Here is a 19,272-nt window from a genome sequence, read left to right as displayed (position 1 = left end):
GGGAGCAATGGGTCCTCTTGGAAAAGCTGATGGGATCACCATCATTAACGGACAGCGGCTCTCTCCAGAGGCATCATCCAGCCACAGTCCCTTGCCAAAGTGGCAGGTGAATCACAGGATTCCTGGAGAGCATTTGCTACCTGACTGGCCGCCCCAGAGACCTACACATAGAGCTGCTGCCTCCTCGGCTGAGAAACCCCTGCTGAACTCTGCTCGTCTAGAAACCGAGAATGTCCTTGGAACTTCTCAGTGAAGGCAGCCTGCCCAAGCCCGCTGCCTCGGTGGGCAGCTGCATCAGGAGTCTGCAGCCTCTGAGACCGTGTGGCATGTTTTTGTGGCTCACCGTGAGCCAGCCAGGTCCCTGCCCAGCCAGCCTGTGCCCACGGGCCCAGCAGAGCACACCCCCGCTTTCTGGCTGGCCACAAAGGCTTTCTTAACAGACCGTGGCAGTCTCATTGGTAGACTCCATTCTTCCGGCATCCAAGAATGATCTGTCCTGATGCCCCCTCTCTCCCCTCACCCGCCCTTCATCTTTCTCCCCCTTCCTTCGGCCCGGAGAGTGATTTGTCTGTGTTATGGGTAGGCCTGACAAACCGTTCCACATTAGCAGCTGAGATGTTGTTTGAAATGGGAAAATTGCTGGCAAACTGCTCCATTAGCGGTTCCAGTAACAAATACTCTGTTCCCCCAATGAAGAGGAGATCGCAGAGGCACAAATTAATACGACTGTCTCCCCGGCTCTGCAGCAAGAATTACTCTTCAAGATGAACAGGTTCATCCCAGCCAGAAATGTGCATCCACGAGATGTAGCCTCTGAGGGAGCCAGTTCCTCCCGTTTCCTCCTCCAGCGGCCCACCCCCCTCCCCACACACACCTTGTCTGTAAGTCTCCCCAGCTGAGGGTTTGGGAAGCATCCATGCCAAATGAGGAAGTGATGAAAAGATCCACACCTTTGGAGACAAGAGAGATGGATGACGGGGAGATGCTGAGTCCTCAGCCTGGGCCTGGGTACCATTCATCACCTCTAATAGAGGGCCCTGCCTCCTGCTCAGGCCTCTTTCCCACCACACCTGTTCCTGGTGACAGGAAGTCATTTGAGAGATGAAAGAATAAAGAATGGAAATGTTCCTTGCTCTCCCGGCCTTTTCTCTTCCAAGGAAGCTCTGAGCCCTGGGCCTGCAGCATCTCTTGTCTTCCCAGAGTAATAGGACAGGAAGAAGCATTTCAGGAAAGTCCGTAAGATGTTATAGCCATAGATTTGTGCCGCAGCCCGGGGAAGTGGTCCAGCCGGGTCCCCTGGGGCCACCAGTATGTCAGGGAGCCAGTCTGATGAATGTCAGTCTGGAAGCTAAAGACTTGAAGGCTTTTTCTCCACCGTATTAGAACAGCCCAGAAACAAACATTGAATCATATGCTCTACACCTGAAACTAATATGTCAATTATACCCAAAAAAAGAAAGAAAGAAAAGAAGACAAAAGAAAAGAAAAGAAAAAAAAAGAAAAACCCAGAAATGAAGTCAGCCGTTGTCACTTCTGCCTACATAGACCCCCTGTACAGCGTGGTTGCGTTTTAACAGAATAGTAACGTGCTTCCATATAAGCATTGCTAGCTCACAGTCCATCTCTTTTTACTCTTTCTTCTCTTATCCGTTTCACTTTTCCAGCACTCTGGTTACTTCCTACAGCTTTTTTTTTTTGAAGAAGCTGGCTGCCTCCAAAGCCATCTTATAATAAGCAAGAACCAAAACTCCTCAAGGAGAAGTCGTCTTTTCTAGCTTTCTCCCAAGGTCAGTGAGACCCTGGGCTGGGTGCTCCATACACCAGAACATGAGTCTTTGGCTTTTGCACAGAGTGCGCCTGGCCTCCTGTGAGCAAGAATATGTGCCACGTGACGGGAGAGACCATTCTGTCCGCAGGGCCCTCAGCAACCTCTGGTTGTGGGTGGGTGCTTCACTGACTCTTCTCTGCTCTGTTTCCCAGACGCCTGGAACAGAACTCCATCAAATCCATCCCTGCCGGAGCCTTCACCCAGTACAAGAAGCTGAAGCGAATGTGAGTTTCCCCTGGGGAGAAGCGAGCCCACATGTTTTCAGCTTGGGGGATAACATGTCAGGTGTGGTGGGTAGCCTACTCAGAAGACAGGCCGGGTCACGTTCCGCCTGGACAGTGCAGTGTCCGGCCTGGAAAGCTCTCCTAAGCGCGGGAGGTAAGGGTCACAAGTGTTGCATTCAGAGGGTGAGGCGTATGGGTTTGGGCACCTCAGAGCTAAGGGCCTCTCCAACTCGAGCAAAGTACAATGACCTGGGTGGGAGGTGAAGCTCAGCTGGCTTTTCTTCCCTTTTCTTATTGTCCCCTGGCTTTGGGGCTGTGGCCCTGAAGTAGGAGTTTCAGGGGAGATGTGACAGTGGCACTGTACCGTTCTGCAGCACTGTCACCAGCATTCCCACAACCATGCACACATTCAGTTCCACTCAGTGAATGTCCCCTGTGAGCTAGAAGCTGTGCTAGGATCTGTGGATGGTGCAATGAGCTAAAACACAGTCTGCTCCCGTGGAGCGTGACTATTTGAGTGGGAGAACACAGAAAATGAACTTGATGAGCCCTCGGAATTGGTAAGTGCTAGGAAGTAAAACAAAGGGGAAGAAGAGCATCGGGCGTGGCAGTGGGTGATCTTCAGGGGGCTTTGCCCATGGAGGCCTCTGTGTGAAGGTGACCCGAATGAAGGAAGGGAGTGAGGCATGACAAGCTCTCGGGGCAGGACACTGAAAGGCCCCGGGGACTGTGCCTGGGGGGCGGGGGGGTGAGTGAGGGGTACAGCGGTGGGGATGGTGGTGGAGAGGTAGGGACGGCCTAGACCCTGTGGACCCTGTAGACTATGCTAAGCACTTTCTATTCTTTCCAAGTGAGATGAGAAGCCTGGAAAGGTCCTTATCCCCCGACAACATGACTTGCCCACGGTTATCCCCATCACCACTCTGACCAATCCAATACCACTGCCACCACTACGTCTTATCACTGCCTGGTGACACCTGCACCGCTCGCTGTGCCTTCCGTACCGCGGCAGCCACTGAGAGCGTCAGGGGCCTCATCCCCACCATTGTGGCAATGTCGTCCACACCACCCGCCCCCATCCTGTGAGCGCCCTGGGCACTGCTCCGTGAGTCACCCAGAGCTGGGCGTCTGGAGGGAGGCTGGTAGGATGCAGAAGTGGCCCATCCATTGCTGTCAGATTCCAGGAATCTGGGAGAGAGACGTCTTTCCCTCTTCCAGGCTACGAACTCATTTATTACAGCCCAGTCATCAAGATGCTGTGTTCATCGCACTGGCTCTCTCTGGCCCCCACCGAGGAGACCGAGAAGGCAGGTAGAAATATACCTGGACTTAATGTTCCCTTCCACTCCAGGCTGAGTCACTGCTTTCCCTCGAGGAGGAGGAGGAGGGCCTATGTGAAAGAGGTTAAGTGCCGCTGACTCCTTTTGTGTTAAAAATAAACATCCCCACGAAACTCTGGCATTGGTAGGCTTTCCCTCAGATCGCAGGAAGCCAACTTCCCATCTCCCTGGAAATCCAAACCAAACAAGATTTTCTGCTGGTACAATTCCAGAAGTAGAAACCGACATAATGAGCCAGCCCGAAGCATGTTTTCCTTCCCTCCCCTTGGCAGCGTTCCTGCTGGAGGAGCTGTAGAAATATAGGCCTTAATATTTAAAACCTTGGGCCATTAATCTCCTGGGCTCCCTGCTTCCCCACTGAGTCTCCTTACCCCCACCCCAGTTCATTTTTAAAGCCCAGCCTGATTATGCAGCCAGATAGTAATTCCAGTGAAAAATGACAAGTTCAGTCACTGCCCCAACCTATATCTCTTGCATGATTTAAGTTACTGCTCGAATTTTTTGTGAAGTCCAGGTAATATAGAGCTTGGCTATGTTTTACCGTCCTTTCTCCATCCTGTTGGACTTGCCGTGATCTGTGCATTCAAAATTCATAAGACCTTCTCAGTCACAACCTGGAAAGTGAATTTAATTTTTGATCACTTATAATGGTATTTATTATGATGCCTTTTTTTCCCCCAAGGGGATGGTGGTAGGGAAGAGAGACCACTAAAAATGTTTTCAGCTCACAGAATTTCAGAAACCTTGACTGAAGTGTGATAGCTCAGGAGAAGTAAGGTTCCTGGTGAGAATGGATTTTAAAACCCTCAGTGTGGATTCCTCCTCCGTACAGGTGACGAGTTTATCTCTAATATCTAACGAAAACAGGCTTCCCTTCAGCTATGAATGAACCACATCCTTCTCTTATCTCTAATAATAACACCAAGAAGGAGAATTCTCCCTGAATGAATGGCTTTGTCCCCACCAATTTCTAGTGGTCAGCTTAGTACAAAAACACTTGCAGTTAAACACTAGTATCAAGGTAGAGAAACCATCTGGAGGGAGAGTAGCTGGCGCTGGAGAGGACCCCTCTGCCTTACGGGGTTGGTTGGCTGGTAGCGCTAACGCCTGAGGACAAACCTGTGTTGTTTGGCCAGAATGGTGTGTGGAGTTCTTCATTTGCATGATCTCAGGTGGCATGCCCCGCAGGTAGAGCACGCCCCTTTATTTCCCGCTTGACCCTTGTGGGCACTGGAATTTGCCCTCCTGTCCTGAGCCATCTGGAAAGGCCACTCACTCCCTCTGGGTTGTTCAGTTTATAAGTCCCAGGCGACTGGGGTGAGTCTGAGACCAAATTCTAAAACGCTGTGGCCTACAGTTTGACTCAGGGCCCACCTGCATGGGGATCACCTGGAGCTGTGTAACGTATGCAGATTTCTAACCCCAGCCCCCCAGCTGACCAAGTCAGACTCTCTGAGGGTGCATTTTAGTAAACACCCCGGTGAAGTTTGGAGGTTTGAGAACCACTGGTCGAGAGTCTGCTCTGGGACCACCCTCCCGTAGTGGGAGGGGTCAAGCACTGGAGGTCAGTGGGCACCTGACGCCTCTCCCAGCCTGCCTTCCTGTCCAGTGCCACTGCGTTCTGCATCCATCATATGAAGTGAAGGGAGGGTCGAGATGCCAGCTCTGTACCGAAATAGCCTTGTCACTTGTGACTCCAGGTCCTTCACCTCACAGGGCTGCTGTTTCCTGCCATGCCTGCAGAATTAAGAAGTAAGATGAAATGAACCCCAGGGTCCAGTCCCAGCTAGACTACCACTTCTCCAATTTCCACTCCCCACCATCCCAAACCACGAGACATCTCACCTCGTGCTGTAGAAAGGGGTGCGTCCGAAAGCCCAGCTGGGGACTGAAAACCAGTTTGCCCCCACAAAGCTAAGGCAGAAGGCTTCCCCACTGATCATAGAACTTCCTCTTGCATGGGAGAGGTCTACATACCTCGAAGGGGCATCCCAGGATAGGGGTGGGGGGAGGAAACACCAGTTGCTGTCACCAGTCTGATCGGAACACAGACCTTGCACGCTGGCCTCAAATGCCTTGCTAGGCAGCCATGCTGAGGGTGAGCAAGATCAGGATAATCCGGGCATTTGCTTGTTAAGACCCTTATACAAAAATGGAGCGCTGAAGAAAAGCCTGGTGTAAGCTGAGGAGTCTGCAAGCACAATCTGTGGATTTGTCAGAGGCGATCTTGCCAGCTAAAGGGATAAGCTCGGCAGCTGTGCCTAAGGAGCCTTAACCTGTGAAGTATCTTTCAGCGTTCAGGCTTTGGAAGCAGGGAGGAAAGGGAGCAGAGGCCTAGCCAGAGGCGGTGGCAGGCGTTTGGGAAGGCTACGAGGAGGAGGAGGCGAGAAACAGGCTGGAGGAGTGTGTGCTTCAGAGGCTGGGGGCGGGGAGCCAGGCCTCGCTGGAGGCAGTTGCTCAAGAATCTGCTTAGATGTGCTTTCTTCTCGCTGTTCCCTTGTCTCCTCCTTGTTGACCCTCCAAGACCCCAGCTCCCCCTCTTCTGCACAAAAGACCCATTGATTTATGTTGTTAAACAGCCAGAGAGGCTCCTTGTGGCTGGAAATTGGAGCATCTCCCCTTCCAGTGACAGGAGCTCAGCGGCTGTCCCTGAGCTAATGACGCTGAGAGAACGCCCTCCCTCTCAGTGAAGTGCCATTAGCACTGTGCTCAGAAGTCACTGGGGTGCTGGAGAGTGGGCAGCCTGGCTCTGAGGAAGAGCCAGGTCCCCTGCACCAGCCAGGCCCGGCTAGCTGCCTCCTAACACACAGCATCCCTCTTGCTCCTGTTGTCCCAAAGCCCGGGGCATCACCACCCTGGGCTTGCTCCTGCCCACGGCTCAACGCCATCCCATGAGAATCTTGTGATGCGTTTCCGTCACACGGCCTGGAGGGTGCACTGAGTCACACGGAGCCGGAAGTCAGTGCTCAAAACCTCCCTGCAGGTCAGGGAGGAAAAGTCACCGGGGAGGTGAAATGACTCAGGATTTTGGGGGGACAAAAATAAGCATTTGCTGAGGCATGAGGCAGAAGGCGATGCTTAGAGGACCCCTGCGCTGCATTGGGGGACTCCAGTTCCTGCCTCATTTATGCAATAAGGGCCTGGGAATGTGACCTAGATAAGGCCCTAACTTGACTGGGTGCAGTTTCCCTCCTGCAAAATGTGGACTCACATGTGCAAAGCCATGTGTCCAAGTCCAGGTGCCGGGGCTGAACATTCTCTGGAAGCCGAGAAGAGTGACACACATGGAGTTGATTTTATCATGAGGCGGTTGAACTGAATTGTCCTTTAGCCCCTTCTCTTGCACTATAAATAAATAAAACTGATGGAGTGATTAATTAATTCTCCACCATTTTGAATACCTGACATGCTTGATTCACGTTTAGGAATGGCCGTGTTCTCAGACTCTCCCGTTCATGTTTTTAGAGACATCAGCAAAAATCAGATATCGGACATTGCCCCAGATGCCTTCCAGGGTCTGAAGTCACTCACGTCGCTGTAAGTGGGGAGCAGAGTGGTGGGGGGTGGGGGCCGGGGCGCGGGGGGATGGGAGCTGGATGCATCCATGTTTTTCAGGAGGTGTTTATCAAGGCTTTATGTTCCCTTACACACTTGTGGCAACCTGGTCAAAGAAACAAATATTTCTTCAGGGGAAATTGATCTGGGGGAATTTTTCTACAACCCTAATGCGTTATTTTTATTGATTAAGTGCCCAGCGGCCTGCCCAGTTATTGGCTTTTAATTCGAATGCACCTTCCACTCTAACTGTACTCCCCAGTCCCACCCCACAGGCCTCACAGCGCCTTCTAGGGAGATGGAGCGAGAGAATGTGACATCTGTTTATTCCCGACATCTGTATTTTCCCCATGAATGTGGCCTTGGCAGGGGAGGAGCTAATTTTCTTTCCCTGATTTTCAGGTTTTTCTCCCAACCAACTTCATGGCCATTTTGAGAAAGTATCAACCCCATCCTATAAGCCCTTCCTTTCTCTGGATTTGAAAGCTTAGGGCAGTCCCATGGGCGGAACCAGAGCTTCACCCCAGGAGCTCAGAAACCCACAAGGGCACCAAAGCATAAAGCTTTGTCCCAATTCTGTCGGTGCCTCAGTGTGTGGCACAGGGCATGTCACTGGAGTCTCCCGTGCGTGTTCCCTCACAGGCAAAATGGGGCCAGAGCTGCCTTTCCTGCCTAACACACAGGCAGCAATGACCGTGATTGCAGTAATTAGAAGAAGTGCAGTACTTGTGGATCACGTACTGTGTGCCAAGTACTGTTGTAGGCGCCTTATATGTCCCATCCTCACAACGACCTGGAATATAGAATTTGTCCTCCTCTCTCATTTAGAATAACTCCACACAGACTGGGGTTATCTGTTTTCATCCTGGCTGAGCCTCTGGCACCTCCAACAGTACCTGGCACAAAGTTATTGTGTGAAAAAAAAATCTTGGTGGATAAATCAATGTAACTTATCCAAAGTCCACTGTAACAAGTGAGAAAGGAGGGATTTGGACCCAGGCAGTCTGACTCCAGAACCCACAATCCTTAGGCTATGCTGTCTCTTGAGATAATGTGAAAAGTGTCCATAAGATACAACAAAGATATCATTTGGTGACCTGCCCACCTGGGCAAGACCGGGGATGCTCAGAGTCAAGCTGTCCATGCTTTGCCCCTCTATGCAACCTGTTTGCTTAATTAATGAGTGGGCAGGTAATCTGATATACGGTTTTCCCCCACCTGGCCCCATCCCTCTGGGAACGGGCAGAGAACAGGGAAGTCTCTTGATTCAGCTGTTGCCTGCTGCTGGCAGAGTAAATTAGTTCATTTATCGGGTAGAACATCTGGCTGGGATATCAAAGACAGGATTGTGTGTGAGATTAGTGTCTGCTTATTTTGCTGAAGATCACAGAGGAGAAGGGAGAGCAGCCGTCTGCCACCAGGACCCTATCCCTGCCCCCACCGTCCTGTTCCCCTTGTCTGGTTTCCCTCTGCTGGCCTTTGGGGACAGCCTGAAGACAGTGAGATGCTTCTGGTCTTGCAGGAAAAGAAATTCAAAATATGGCTGCCAACCATGAAAAGGACATGCCACTAGCCACTTCTGAAATATATCGGGGCGCCGTTTAATAAGTGAAATGCTCCTCACTGCCAAAGTATGCATTCATCCATTCACTAGACGCCTACTGCATGCAGAGTAGTAGTACAGGGAATGAGACTGTGGCAGTGAAGTGGACAGACAAGACCCTTGGTCTCATGGAGCTTTGAACACAAACACACTCAATCCAAACTCAAGAGCAGCCGAGGCAAAGGGCAGGAAAGCCTGTACCCCACGTCTGTGCATTCACTCTTCTGCCAGTTCTGACTGCGAAGCCCTGTTCTGTCCTCAGCTCTAGGGACTCAGCCATGAACAAGCCACATAATGTCACGTGGAGCCTGTATTCAGGGGGGTTGGGAGGGGAGGTACAAAAAAAAGTCTAAACTAAACGAACATGTAAGTAACATAACAGGATATAATGAAAAGTGAGAAAGAAATAACACTAGGTGACAGGTAGTGAAAAACACTAACCAGAATATTCCAGAGAGAGACTTCCCAAGGAAGAGGTGCTTGAGCTCAAACCTGAAAGATGTGAAGAAGGAAGTCAAGGAGAGATCCTGGGGGAGAGCCAGCGGGGTCTACACCCAGACACCCCTGTCAGCCTGTTGGAGAGTGGTTTTGACCCACTCGGCTCTGAGACGTCCCACGCAGATGTGTGATGGGTGATGCAAGGACCCCTGGCCCCGCGGGCCCCTCCAGCTTCTACTGTAGAGAAGTTGGGACATCTGCAGAGAGGAGCAGACTGTGACATTACGACATGTGGCACAGTGAGCGGTGGCACATTAATATGAATTAGAAATGTGAGCCTGAGCCATCATGCTGACATTTATTTAGTCATTAATTTGTTGAAACATTAATGAAACATACCCACAGGCTGAGAGAGACGCTCACTGTTCACTCCTGGTGGCGTCTGGAAAATGGGGAGTTTGTTTAATCGCTCCCACTTACCATCTCCTGGTCCTACCATTTTGCCTCCGCAAAGACCCTTAGTGAGGATTGAATATTGCATTTCATTCAGTGTGCTTCAGGGCCCAAGAGGAAATTTATAAAAAGAAGAAGAAACACTGTCTTTAGCTAAGTTCCCTCCATCTCAGAGAGACTGGACCCAAGAGACAGCAAAGCCTGTGCCATGGGTGAGAGCAAAGGGGCCAGAGTGTCCTCACTGTCATGCTGGAGACCGGCCGGAACCATGGGCGCCAGGCTGGACAGGCAGATGCAGCAGGCTTCTTCCCCAAGCTTCACAAGTCACCAGAGACCAGCCCACAAATAGGAGACCCAGGGTGAGGGACACTGCAGGCTGACAGAGGGGGATGAGAGAAGTCCGAGTTCCTTGTTTCCTGGAGTGCAGAGAATAGGAAAAGGGGCTGGAGTATAGACGCCGCCATCCCTTTGAGGTAACAGCTCCTTGTGCCTCCTTTTTTCCTGAGAGCCATTCCTGGACTCAACAGTCCCTGAGCCATCTGGACGGGCCCCCAGATATCCAAAGCCCTGTCTAGGTGAATGATGAAGGGACTCAGCTCAGGAATTCCTAGGGTGCAATGGGATATGAGAAGGAAACATCCTATAGGCTGGGCTCAGCCTGATCAATACCCACGGAAGACAAGGAGACACAGGGCCAGTCAGCTTCCCACACATCTTATTTATTTCTGGGGTGTGAGTCATGAGCGGCTCAGGGAGACACCACAGAGGGACTGCTTCTTCCTATTGTGGATTATTTATGGATCTGGGCTGCCCAGGAGTGAAACAGGATGGAGCCCATTTCTCCTCTCCTCCCGGCAGCCTGCCCCCCTCCAGCCCCTGGTGGCACTTGCCTCCTGTCTCACTGGGGGAGAAGGGCTGAGGTGGAGCCAGAAGGGCACACTGAGAGTCCGCCTCCTTGGAGCTGGCCCAGGTGACGGCCTCCTACATGAGGGGGTCCCAGTGGCCTCACAGCCATGGTGACCGCTGTCTTCTCCATTCCTTTCCAGGGTGCTCTATGGGAACAAGATCACCGAGATTGCCAAGGGGCTGTTTGATGGGCTCGTGTCCCTACAGCTGCTGTGAGTAGGCACTTTGTCACTGTTTGTGTCTCTGGGACTGTCTGTAGGTTCTTTCTTGCCAACCTTCAGCCATGCTCTGTAGAGTTCTTCTTTGGACTTTATGTGCACCAAAAGGAAAAAAAAAAGTTCCGAACTGTCTGCTCCTCACGTCCATCACCTCCTTACGGTGGAAGGAGAGCCAGAGAGTTGGCACAGGGAGGCCAAGATCAGTGCGAACAAACCTAAATGATAGAGCTAGGAGCCTGCCCAGGTTACTAGCTGGGCTACAAGCGTGTGCTAGGAATATAGCAAACTGAAACATCCACGCACCAAGGGCCAATACTAACGGCAAAGCAGAGATACTGATCGACGTGTGATTCTGAGGAAGGGTGGGGGTGGGTGAGGAAATAATTAGGGACAAGCGTAATCCGTCACTGATATGACTCTATCTGGGTAAGAGATGGCTGGGTGGGAAGCGTTTATTTAATTTAAAGGAAGATTTGTGGCCTTGAATTTTAAGCTCCAGGATTATTTATTTGCATTTATTTCATTCTGGTCATTTGAGCTTAAATGTTTGAAGAAGATAATTGGACTCTGATGTGGAGAGGCAAGGAAAGGAATTTAGCTCATCCTGTAGCTTAAGATTTTATGATGGGGGCGAATTATCTCTGGTTTGTGAGGGGGTAGCTGTAGCATCACACGCGTGGACTGTGGATATGGGAGTGTACGTCTGTGCATGTCCACGTCCACGTCGGCTCCATGTCTGCATCACGGTTCCTGTTGGTATTGGGAATCGATCGTAAGTATCCTGTGAGCAATGGAACGTACCAAGTCTCAGAGCTAAATGACTTGCCCTCAGACACGCAGCAAAACAGGGATCGAAACGGGAGTGGAACCACGTGGTTCTGTGGCTCAGAGAGCCCCCCCCCCGCGCGCCGAACAGCACGGGATGTGTGTGCACAGAGGTGTGCATCTGAGTCCAGGGTGTGTGTGTGTGTGTGTGTGTGTGTGTGTGTGTGTGTGTGTGTGTGTGTGTAGCTCCAAGGCACAGGCTGTGAGGAAGGGACCGGAGGCCTCCCTGCCCCCGTGTGCGGTTACCTGGAGCTCCAGTATGAGCTTGCAGACGAGGTGGGCAAGCTGGGTCTCCAGATGGGTGAGAGGCCAGGAGCAGGGGTGGAGAGAGGAAAACAGGTGACACATCTGACATGGTGGCGCCCAAGATTCTTCAAGAAAGAGGCAGTGAGACTTTCCTTCCAGCCTTTCCCGTCTCAGGTCTGTCCTCCCTCCCTATGTCCTTACGGCTCATCCTGGACAGATCCTCCCCAGACAATAGAATAATGTGAATCATGCCCAGTGCAGCGAGTGCCCAGCTTGTTTCCAGGCAGCAGGCAGGCCTCTGTCAATGAAGCTGAGATCAAGAGAAAGAAAAGTCTGTATCTTTTCCCTGCATCTCCCCCACCCGTGCCTCCATGTGGACCCACTCTGTGTGTCTCCGTGCGGGCAAATTCCTGTCCAGAGGTCCCCACCCTGAGTGGGCCTTGAAGGCTGTTTGCTAGAATGACACCCCAAGAGCTGGGGTTGCACAGATGGCGTTCTTTGCTTGTAGCAAAGAAACCGTAAGTTATAACTGCCACCATAAGGCTAGTTAACTGTAGCTATCAATCCCTTGAAGGAAGAGTAACAATAGCATTAGCCTTGAGGATTTGCGGTGCTGTATTCCACTGGGCTGGGATGAATATCCTTTCATAATCTGTGTGTTTGGTGTGGAGAGGAGAATGCCCTTGAAGGAGAAACACATGTGAAGGAGAAACACAGCGTGCCTCAAAGTACGTAGCTCCGTGCATGGCACGTAGCACATTCAATAAACGCATGTTTCTTAAATAAGGAAACGTCTCCCAACTCCAAGCTGACAGCAGTCGCAAGTTAACAGAAGTAACAGGAATTTGCATGGGCCGGGGAGACAACTCTCGTTTAATGTCACCATTCTACGCAGATGGAATTGAGTAGCTGGGAGTAAAGACAAAGCGTCCTCCCCTCTCGAGACCAAGAGTTGCCACAACTCAGGCAGGCTCAGTTTCCAGAAAGAAGCAGCGAGTGTAGCCCTCATTGGCTTTTGACCTGCTGCTGAGCAACTGGAAAGCAGGTCCTGATCAGATCTAATTTAGCGTTCAGCCTGCTGTAGGTTGGCTGTCTCCTTGTTACACTAGAGACACTCTGATAAGAAGGCTCTGATTAGACAACCCGGGTAGTCTGGATAATTTCCTCTCCTTTGACTCGAAGGCTTTTTGTGAGAGGTTTGTGTTTTTTCTTCCCTCTCCGTCTCAAATTATTGGCGCATCACAAAGCCACGTCAGCTCTGTCACACGCAGTGATCCTTCATATTTCCTTTCTGGCACTTGTCATGATGCTGCCAGTAATAAAATGGATACATTGTACATTGTAGTCGGTTGTCCGGCCATTCCCCACTCCCCACCCCCCTTTCCTCATTTCTCCAAACTTTTTAACCATCCCACCAAACTTGCCCAACCTGGTATGTACCCAGCTCCCCTGGGTCTTTTTCTTGGCATGTTCGTTTGACCAATGGCCAGTACTGATAGCAGAATATCTCAGCCTTCAGAGTTTCTCAGAGGCTGCAGCAAATGGGTCACATGGACAAACTTCAGTAGTCCTGGGAACGACCCCCTACACCGTCCTCTGGGTGTCGCCCTCACAAGTCACTTCCTTTAGTTTAAGTTCCACAGTCTTTGAGTCAAAGGAGCTTCAGCTCTCTCAGCACAGCCTCCCACCTGCTGGCACAGAAGCCCCTCTCCTGCACTCTGACAAATCCTCTGTGGTCATTTGGTGGTGGTTTCTGTCCTCACCGCATACTAGTTAGAAGGTTAGGAAGCTCTTTCCTATACTAAACTTCAGTAAAGGCCTCTGGGAAATTCGGAAAAGGCTATTCTCATAGTCTCCAAATGTTTGAAAATAGCTAGTATGTCTCCCTATATCCAATCCTAAATAGATTGTTCCTGCAGACATTCATGGTATGAACACACATTCGTTAGTAATTAGTAACAACCCTTATTCTATCTGGGAGATGCAAGATAGTGTGTCAGCTTCCCTTCTTACACAGGCTGCTGGGAAGCGCGTCAGGTGCCCATCTGAACAGGAAGTGTGTTTAGAGACTCCCTCCGAAACTGCTGAGACCTGGAGGCATCTCAGAGTCCAAGGTTAGGGCAGGACATGCACTGGCACATGCTCCCACCTCCAGGGACGGCAGCAGCTGGGGGACCAGAAAAGTGACCTGCCCTCTTCTCCCAAGCCCCATCCATCCCTTCCGCACTGGAAATTTAGGGTTTGCTCCCCTCCGGTCCTCTGCCTCCCCAGGCTCCAGGGCTCCTGGGCTCTGGGCCATCTGTGGAAATGGTGATCCTGGGTGTGCAGCCAGCCGGAGTGCCCCCACACCCTTTGCCTTGTAGCTCAGAGGTCAGTTCTCCCCCAGGCGAGAAAAGTGGTCAGCGTGTCTCTAGAGCCATCACTTCCTCCTCTGATGGGCAGCTGCAGGCTGCACTGTGACAGCTTCCCTAGGGAAACAGAGCATTCGTGCAGTGCTCGCTGATTGCCTGGCATGTATAGGAAAGTCATTCAGGTGGGGCAGGCAGTCATTTGAGGTGGCAGCTCTCGTGTAAGTGCTGGCCGTGGTCAATATGAAACTCGCTCCAGGAGATCTGAGATCAAGCAGACTGTCTTGGGGCTGGAGTAAGTTAACGCAGCCCAGGCACCTGTTGTTTGATTTTCTTGGAAGGCAGACAAGACCATTTGAGGATCTTGGAGTTTGCCAAGCAATGTGCCAATTACAGGGCAGCGGCAAAACATCACTCCTTACAGCTCACTTTCCCTCGCCAGCTGTTTCACTAGTATTACTACTGCTGCTAATAACAGCGGCTAACGTTTATGAATACCTAATATGCTCCAGAGCCTGTGCTAAGTAATTTCATATGCACCATCTCATCTCACCTTTCCAGCAATGCTAAGGAAGGTATTTTTGAAAGGCCCATTTTACAGGTGGGGAAACTGAGGCACTGAAGAGTTAAGTAACTTGGCCATTGCCTCTCAGCATGGACTTGACTAAGCGTTGGAACCCACGCAGTCCGATTCCGGAGTACGTGCCAGAGACTTCTGCTTCAGGCCCAGTCACGGGCAGCTCTGCTGACCTGCTTTTGTGTGACACGGAACAAGAAGTGACTGTCAGTCAGCTCTTCTTGTTATGCCTCAGTCTCCACGGAACTTCTCTGGCTCACTGCCATTCCCCCCATGAGCACTTGCCCTGAACCCTGGACAGCAGCAAACAAGAAGCTCCTTGTTTTTAAAAACAGGATTGAGGTGAGATGATGAGAACTCTCCCCAGCAGCGGAAGCAGACTTACTTGGTGATACATTCTGGAGAGAGTTCTTCCCTTTCTTGTGTACCCAGAGCTTCCTAAGGAAAGCCCTTGGGGAGACTTAAGTTCTGGAATCCTCCCGTTCTTGGTCATTGAGTGAATGGCTGACCCCCTCTTAAAGGACTTATTAGTAACCAGGTGGCAATCAGATAGGCAAGTGGCCATGCTACCAGCTGTTGAGAAATGGAGGGGGCAAGCCAAATCACAGCAGGGGAGGCCTCTTGATCTCCTGGTAGCAGGTGACGGCTCCCCTATCTGGTCTCAGAATCTCAGCTTCCTGCCGCTTGCCTTAGGAAAACCCAGTCGCTTTCACCCTGTTCCTAGGGCCCCCCTGTCTGTGGGATTGAAGGAGGCCCTGTTTTTCAGACAGGCCACCCGGTGGCATTGCCGTATGTTGTGCAGTTGCCCTTGCATCAGGAGTCACCATGGCAACCCACAACCCGTGACCGGCAGTCAGTCATTATCAGAAGAGAAGTGAAGTCACCTTGCCCCCCGTTGGGACTAGGAGGGCTCCTCCTGTGTCCTCTAGGGAATGTTCAGCGTAACATAACGTAGCCCAGAACCCTCATTCCCACATGCAGAGAAGATTCTGGGCAGGGTTACAATTCCCTGACCTCACGGCACCAAGGATCACCAGGTTTCCCTCTATGTCTGGCTTTGCTAGAGATCAAAACAAATCCCCCATATTTTATAGGGGAAGGATGAGAGCATGTTAGTTCTAAGGCTGGAGAGTGGTTCTTACTACAGTTAATGGATAAGGAAATTCAGGATGGCAGAGAGTTCATTCTAGAGAATTTTTTTTTTTTAAAGATTTTTAATGAGGGAGGTTTGAGTCTATCCTGCAGCTTCATCGGGTCCAAAACAGCTCCCCTAATTGGTATTCTCTCTAACAGTTTATGCCAGTGCATGAGAGTGCTAAGTACTGCCAGGGATACGTGGGGAAGCTTCTTTTAATAACTAAGAGTCTTTTCACCCGTTCTTTAAAACTTAGCCTCCTGTGGAAGGAGCCAGAGAAAGAGTTATGCCACGTGGTTGCTGGTACCATCTTTCCCCTCCTGTGTGCTGGCATGTGAGTGTTTATGCAACAGAAAGTGACTCCCCAGCCCTGCGTCAGGAAGAGGAGGCTCCATGACGCCCCCTTGGCAGGAGCCTGGGCCCGTCATTCCATCTCAGGGTCTTTCCTGGACGGGCTTCACTTATTGCCCAGGAAGGGGCAGCTACACTCTTCGCTGGCACCAGCTTCCTGAGAAGACCTTGTCCTGCGGAGTTTGGAATGTGCTTTTAGCATTTCCAGACAAACTGGAGGTGCCAAAAACTATCAGTAGGGGGGTGAAGACCGCTGTCTTCCACAGACCCGCAGGCAGGTGTGGAGAATATAAATACCACCAGAATGATAGCTCTGGGCCACCGAATCAACACGTGAACCGCTGGAGTTGCCAAGGTGATTTTAATGCAGTTTATCCTTAAACCTGACTCCAGATGTTAGTGTGTGCCAAGACTTGCAGCAAAGGCCTGTGAACCCCAGGGGAATTGTCACTGAGATGTGGCCAAGCTAGTAGCTAAAAACGGGGCCTCAGTGGTCTTCTGCCCATTGGTCTCTTTAGAGAGACTGGGTGTGGTGGGTCCTTTTCACGGATCAGGGTGGACCTCGTCTCCCTCCTGTGGTCCGTCCGCCCTTTTACCTGGACCTGGAATGAATGAAGCTGCAGGCTGCTACAAGTGCTAAGAGCCCTGAGACGTTTGTGGCCCAGCCAGGCTCAGTCCCCCAGCAGCAGGATGAGTCCCAAGAGCCCTCCTTAGCCGAGACTTGGGGTATTTCACTTCTCCCCTCAAGCTCTAGCTCTGGGGTTCTCAGTGGCTTGTTTCCTGCCTTGCGTTTCCTGGAGGCAACAGCTCCTGGAAAGGATTATCTCTCAGCAGCTTCGTTATGTTGGTTAGTCAATGAGCTGAGTGCTAATACCTCTTGACATGGAACATATGTGGACGCCGAAAGTGCTCCAAGAAGTGGAGGCAGGGGTGGCTCATACAGCTAACACGTGGAAATAAATTTAGAAGGTGATGTGCGTGGACTCCCACTCTCAGATGTGCCGCTCTCCTCAATTTCCTGTGACGGGAACATGGCTTTTGGGGGTTTGTTTTATTGTAGAGTCATTGCTAAGTTAATGAGAGTGGCTACAAGAAGTAGTGCCACCTCGTCCCATAAGCACTAGGTGATTCCTGTGGTCCCTTAGGGCGGGGCTGCGCAGCAGGGTGACGTTATGGGGGGGAGGGGAGTCTTTGGACAAAGATAGCATGGATCCAAATCTCAACCTACCACTTAATAATCGTGCAACTTCGGTCAAAGATACATAGGCTTCCTGAGTCCCAGAGGTGTCCTCTGTCTGACGGGGATAACACTTCACAGGGTGTGGGGAACTTCAAAAGCTAATATTTGTAAGGTGCTTGGCGAGTACCTGGCTACAGGTAGTGCTTCCTACCTGTTAGGTATGACCTAACATGTTACCCGTTAGGTTATGTGGGCTCAGCCTGGTCATGTGCACCTGGCCTGGTCATCTCAGCCCCCTCCCCCTTTTGGTCTATATGACTCCGAGGTTCCTTTGAGAGGTGGGTCTGGGAACAGGTGGTCCCAAAAGGTATGCTTTGGGGGAAATATTTATGAACGCGATACGATCCCAACCCCTGGACTCAATCCAACAATAAGTAGATCAAGCTGACACCTAGTTGGGGGCGACCAAGTTTTGAGTTTGCATGCCAGGCAGCCTCTTAAATGAGGTGAGCTGGAGCACCCCGTTTTACATGAGGGGAGCGCAGAGCCAAGCATCCAAGTCATCATTTAGTCAATGACCCCTGAAGGTTGAAACCCTGCTTTGCACAGGTGCAAGCCGCTCAGTGAGGAGCCTGCCACTTTGGGCCAATGGCAGTTTGGTGAGAAGCCCATCTCTGCCAGCTTGGTGCCAAGTCCTCCTAAGAGTTGGCAGGGCTTCCAATGCCACCACACAACCAAGACGCAAGCAGTCTTCTAGACCCAACCAGACCTCCATCCACCGGAAGCGTGCCCAGGTGCATTCCAAAGCTAGCAAAAATAGCCACTCCCCAGAGACAGAGACACCTTCCATCAGGCAAGGGAATGAGAATATGGATGTTATGTCGTGGAGAAGAGATGAGCTTTGGAGTCAGACAGGCTGGAGCTTCACTTCCTGCTGGGTGACCTGCACCATGTCCATCACCCCTCTGACCTTCAGTTTCCTCATCAGCAAAATGAGGACGATTGTACGGCTGCCCTGAAGATGAAAGAAAAGACTGCGTGGAAAGTGCTTTGGAAAATGCTTGGCACAGTGTTGGGACAGAGCCAGGAGTGCGGTTTCCAGGCTCTCGGCCGCACGTGGAAAGGTGCTGGCTCAGGTAGTAAATGGCCATCAACTGTGATTGGATGGCCATCAGCTGTGGCCAGTTGGCTGTCAGCCGTAACCAGTGAGCCATTGGCCACTAATATAACTGCTGTGACTAGGCTAGCAGAAAATGGGGGCTGGCAAGAAGATGGTGGCTGAGTCTGCAAGCAGAGCAGTGAGGGTTGCGGACAGTGTGGATCCAGCCTCCAGTGAGACTATAGTGCCGCCAGTGAGAATATAGCAGGATGACTCCCCCATCTATGGCTCCCTGGGTGTTCCTTTTTGGCCTCACCGTGTCCTGCGTTCTTATGTGGGGAGCGGGAGCTGAGACCCCGCAGGCCGCCCTGCACGACACACAGTCTGCACACACAGCTGTGGTCTCATAGATGGTGCCGCCACGTTATTATCATGTCACATAGCGGTTACACCACTGCTCCTGCAGGCTCAACCAGGACAGGTCAAGAAAGAGGGAGAGGCCTGTGCTCAGGACTTCTGGGAGAGCTGCTGAACCCTGCTTCAAAAGATTGTCTCCTCTCCATTTGCTCCAGCATAGGGTGTTTTTGTTTTTGTTTTTTAATTCACGTCCAACTCTTGTCCATGGCCTAATTAGCTCAGAGATCCATCCACGGGAGCCAGGCTGAGTGGTGTAGCTGCCACCCTTCCTCCCAAAGGGAGACGACAGAGGCCAGGCCGTTAGATCCTGCCGGTGCTGGGGATCAGCGAGGCTGCCCTCGGCATCTAAATCGGGATAAGCAGCTTAACATTATCTCCTCCGGCACCTCCGCACCTTGCCTTAGGGAGCCGAGCATCCTGGGAGAGAGTAGGTGACCTGCGACTCCTCCCTTTGTGTTTTCTTATGCTCCTGCCCCATGCCAGCTGCACTTCATGCTGTGTTCACCCAGTAATCCGGCCAGCCTGGGTG

The 19,272-nt window shown here is 51.4% G+C and overlaps 1 protein-coding gene across 1 annotated transcript in view; it reads left to right on the top strand.

The window, feature by feature from the left end:
• The window catches only part of SLIT3 (slit guidance ligand 3), a 555,128-nt gene that overhangs the window by 444,489 nt on the left and 91,367 nt on the right, over positions 1 to 19,272 (top strand). Inside the window, exons 10-12 of the mRNA XM_033096396.1 lie at positions 1,981 to 2,052; positions 6,858 to 6,929; positions 10,488 to 10,559. Coding sequence (XP_032952287.1) covers positions 1,981 to 2,052; positions 6,858 to 6,929; positions 10,488 to 10,559 — 216 coding nt within the window. The remainder of the gene's footprint in view (positions 1 to 1,980; positions 2,053 to 6,857; positions 6,930 to 10,487; positions 10,560 to 19,272) is intronic.

This window comes from Rhinolophus ferrumequinum, chromosome 24 (genome assembly GCF_004115265.2).
Source record: "Rhinolophus ferrumequinum isolate MPI-CBG mRhiFer1 chromosome 24, mRhiFer1_v1.p, whole genome shotgun sequence".
Taxonomy (NCBI): Eukaryota; Metazoa; Chordata; class Mammalia; order Chiroptera; family Rhinolophidae; genus Rhinolophus; species Rhinolophus ferrumequinum.
Note: the sequence above shows the minus strand (reverse complement) of the source record. Positions and strands in the feature narration are given on the sequence as shown.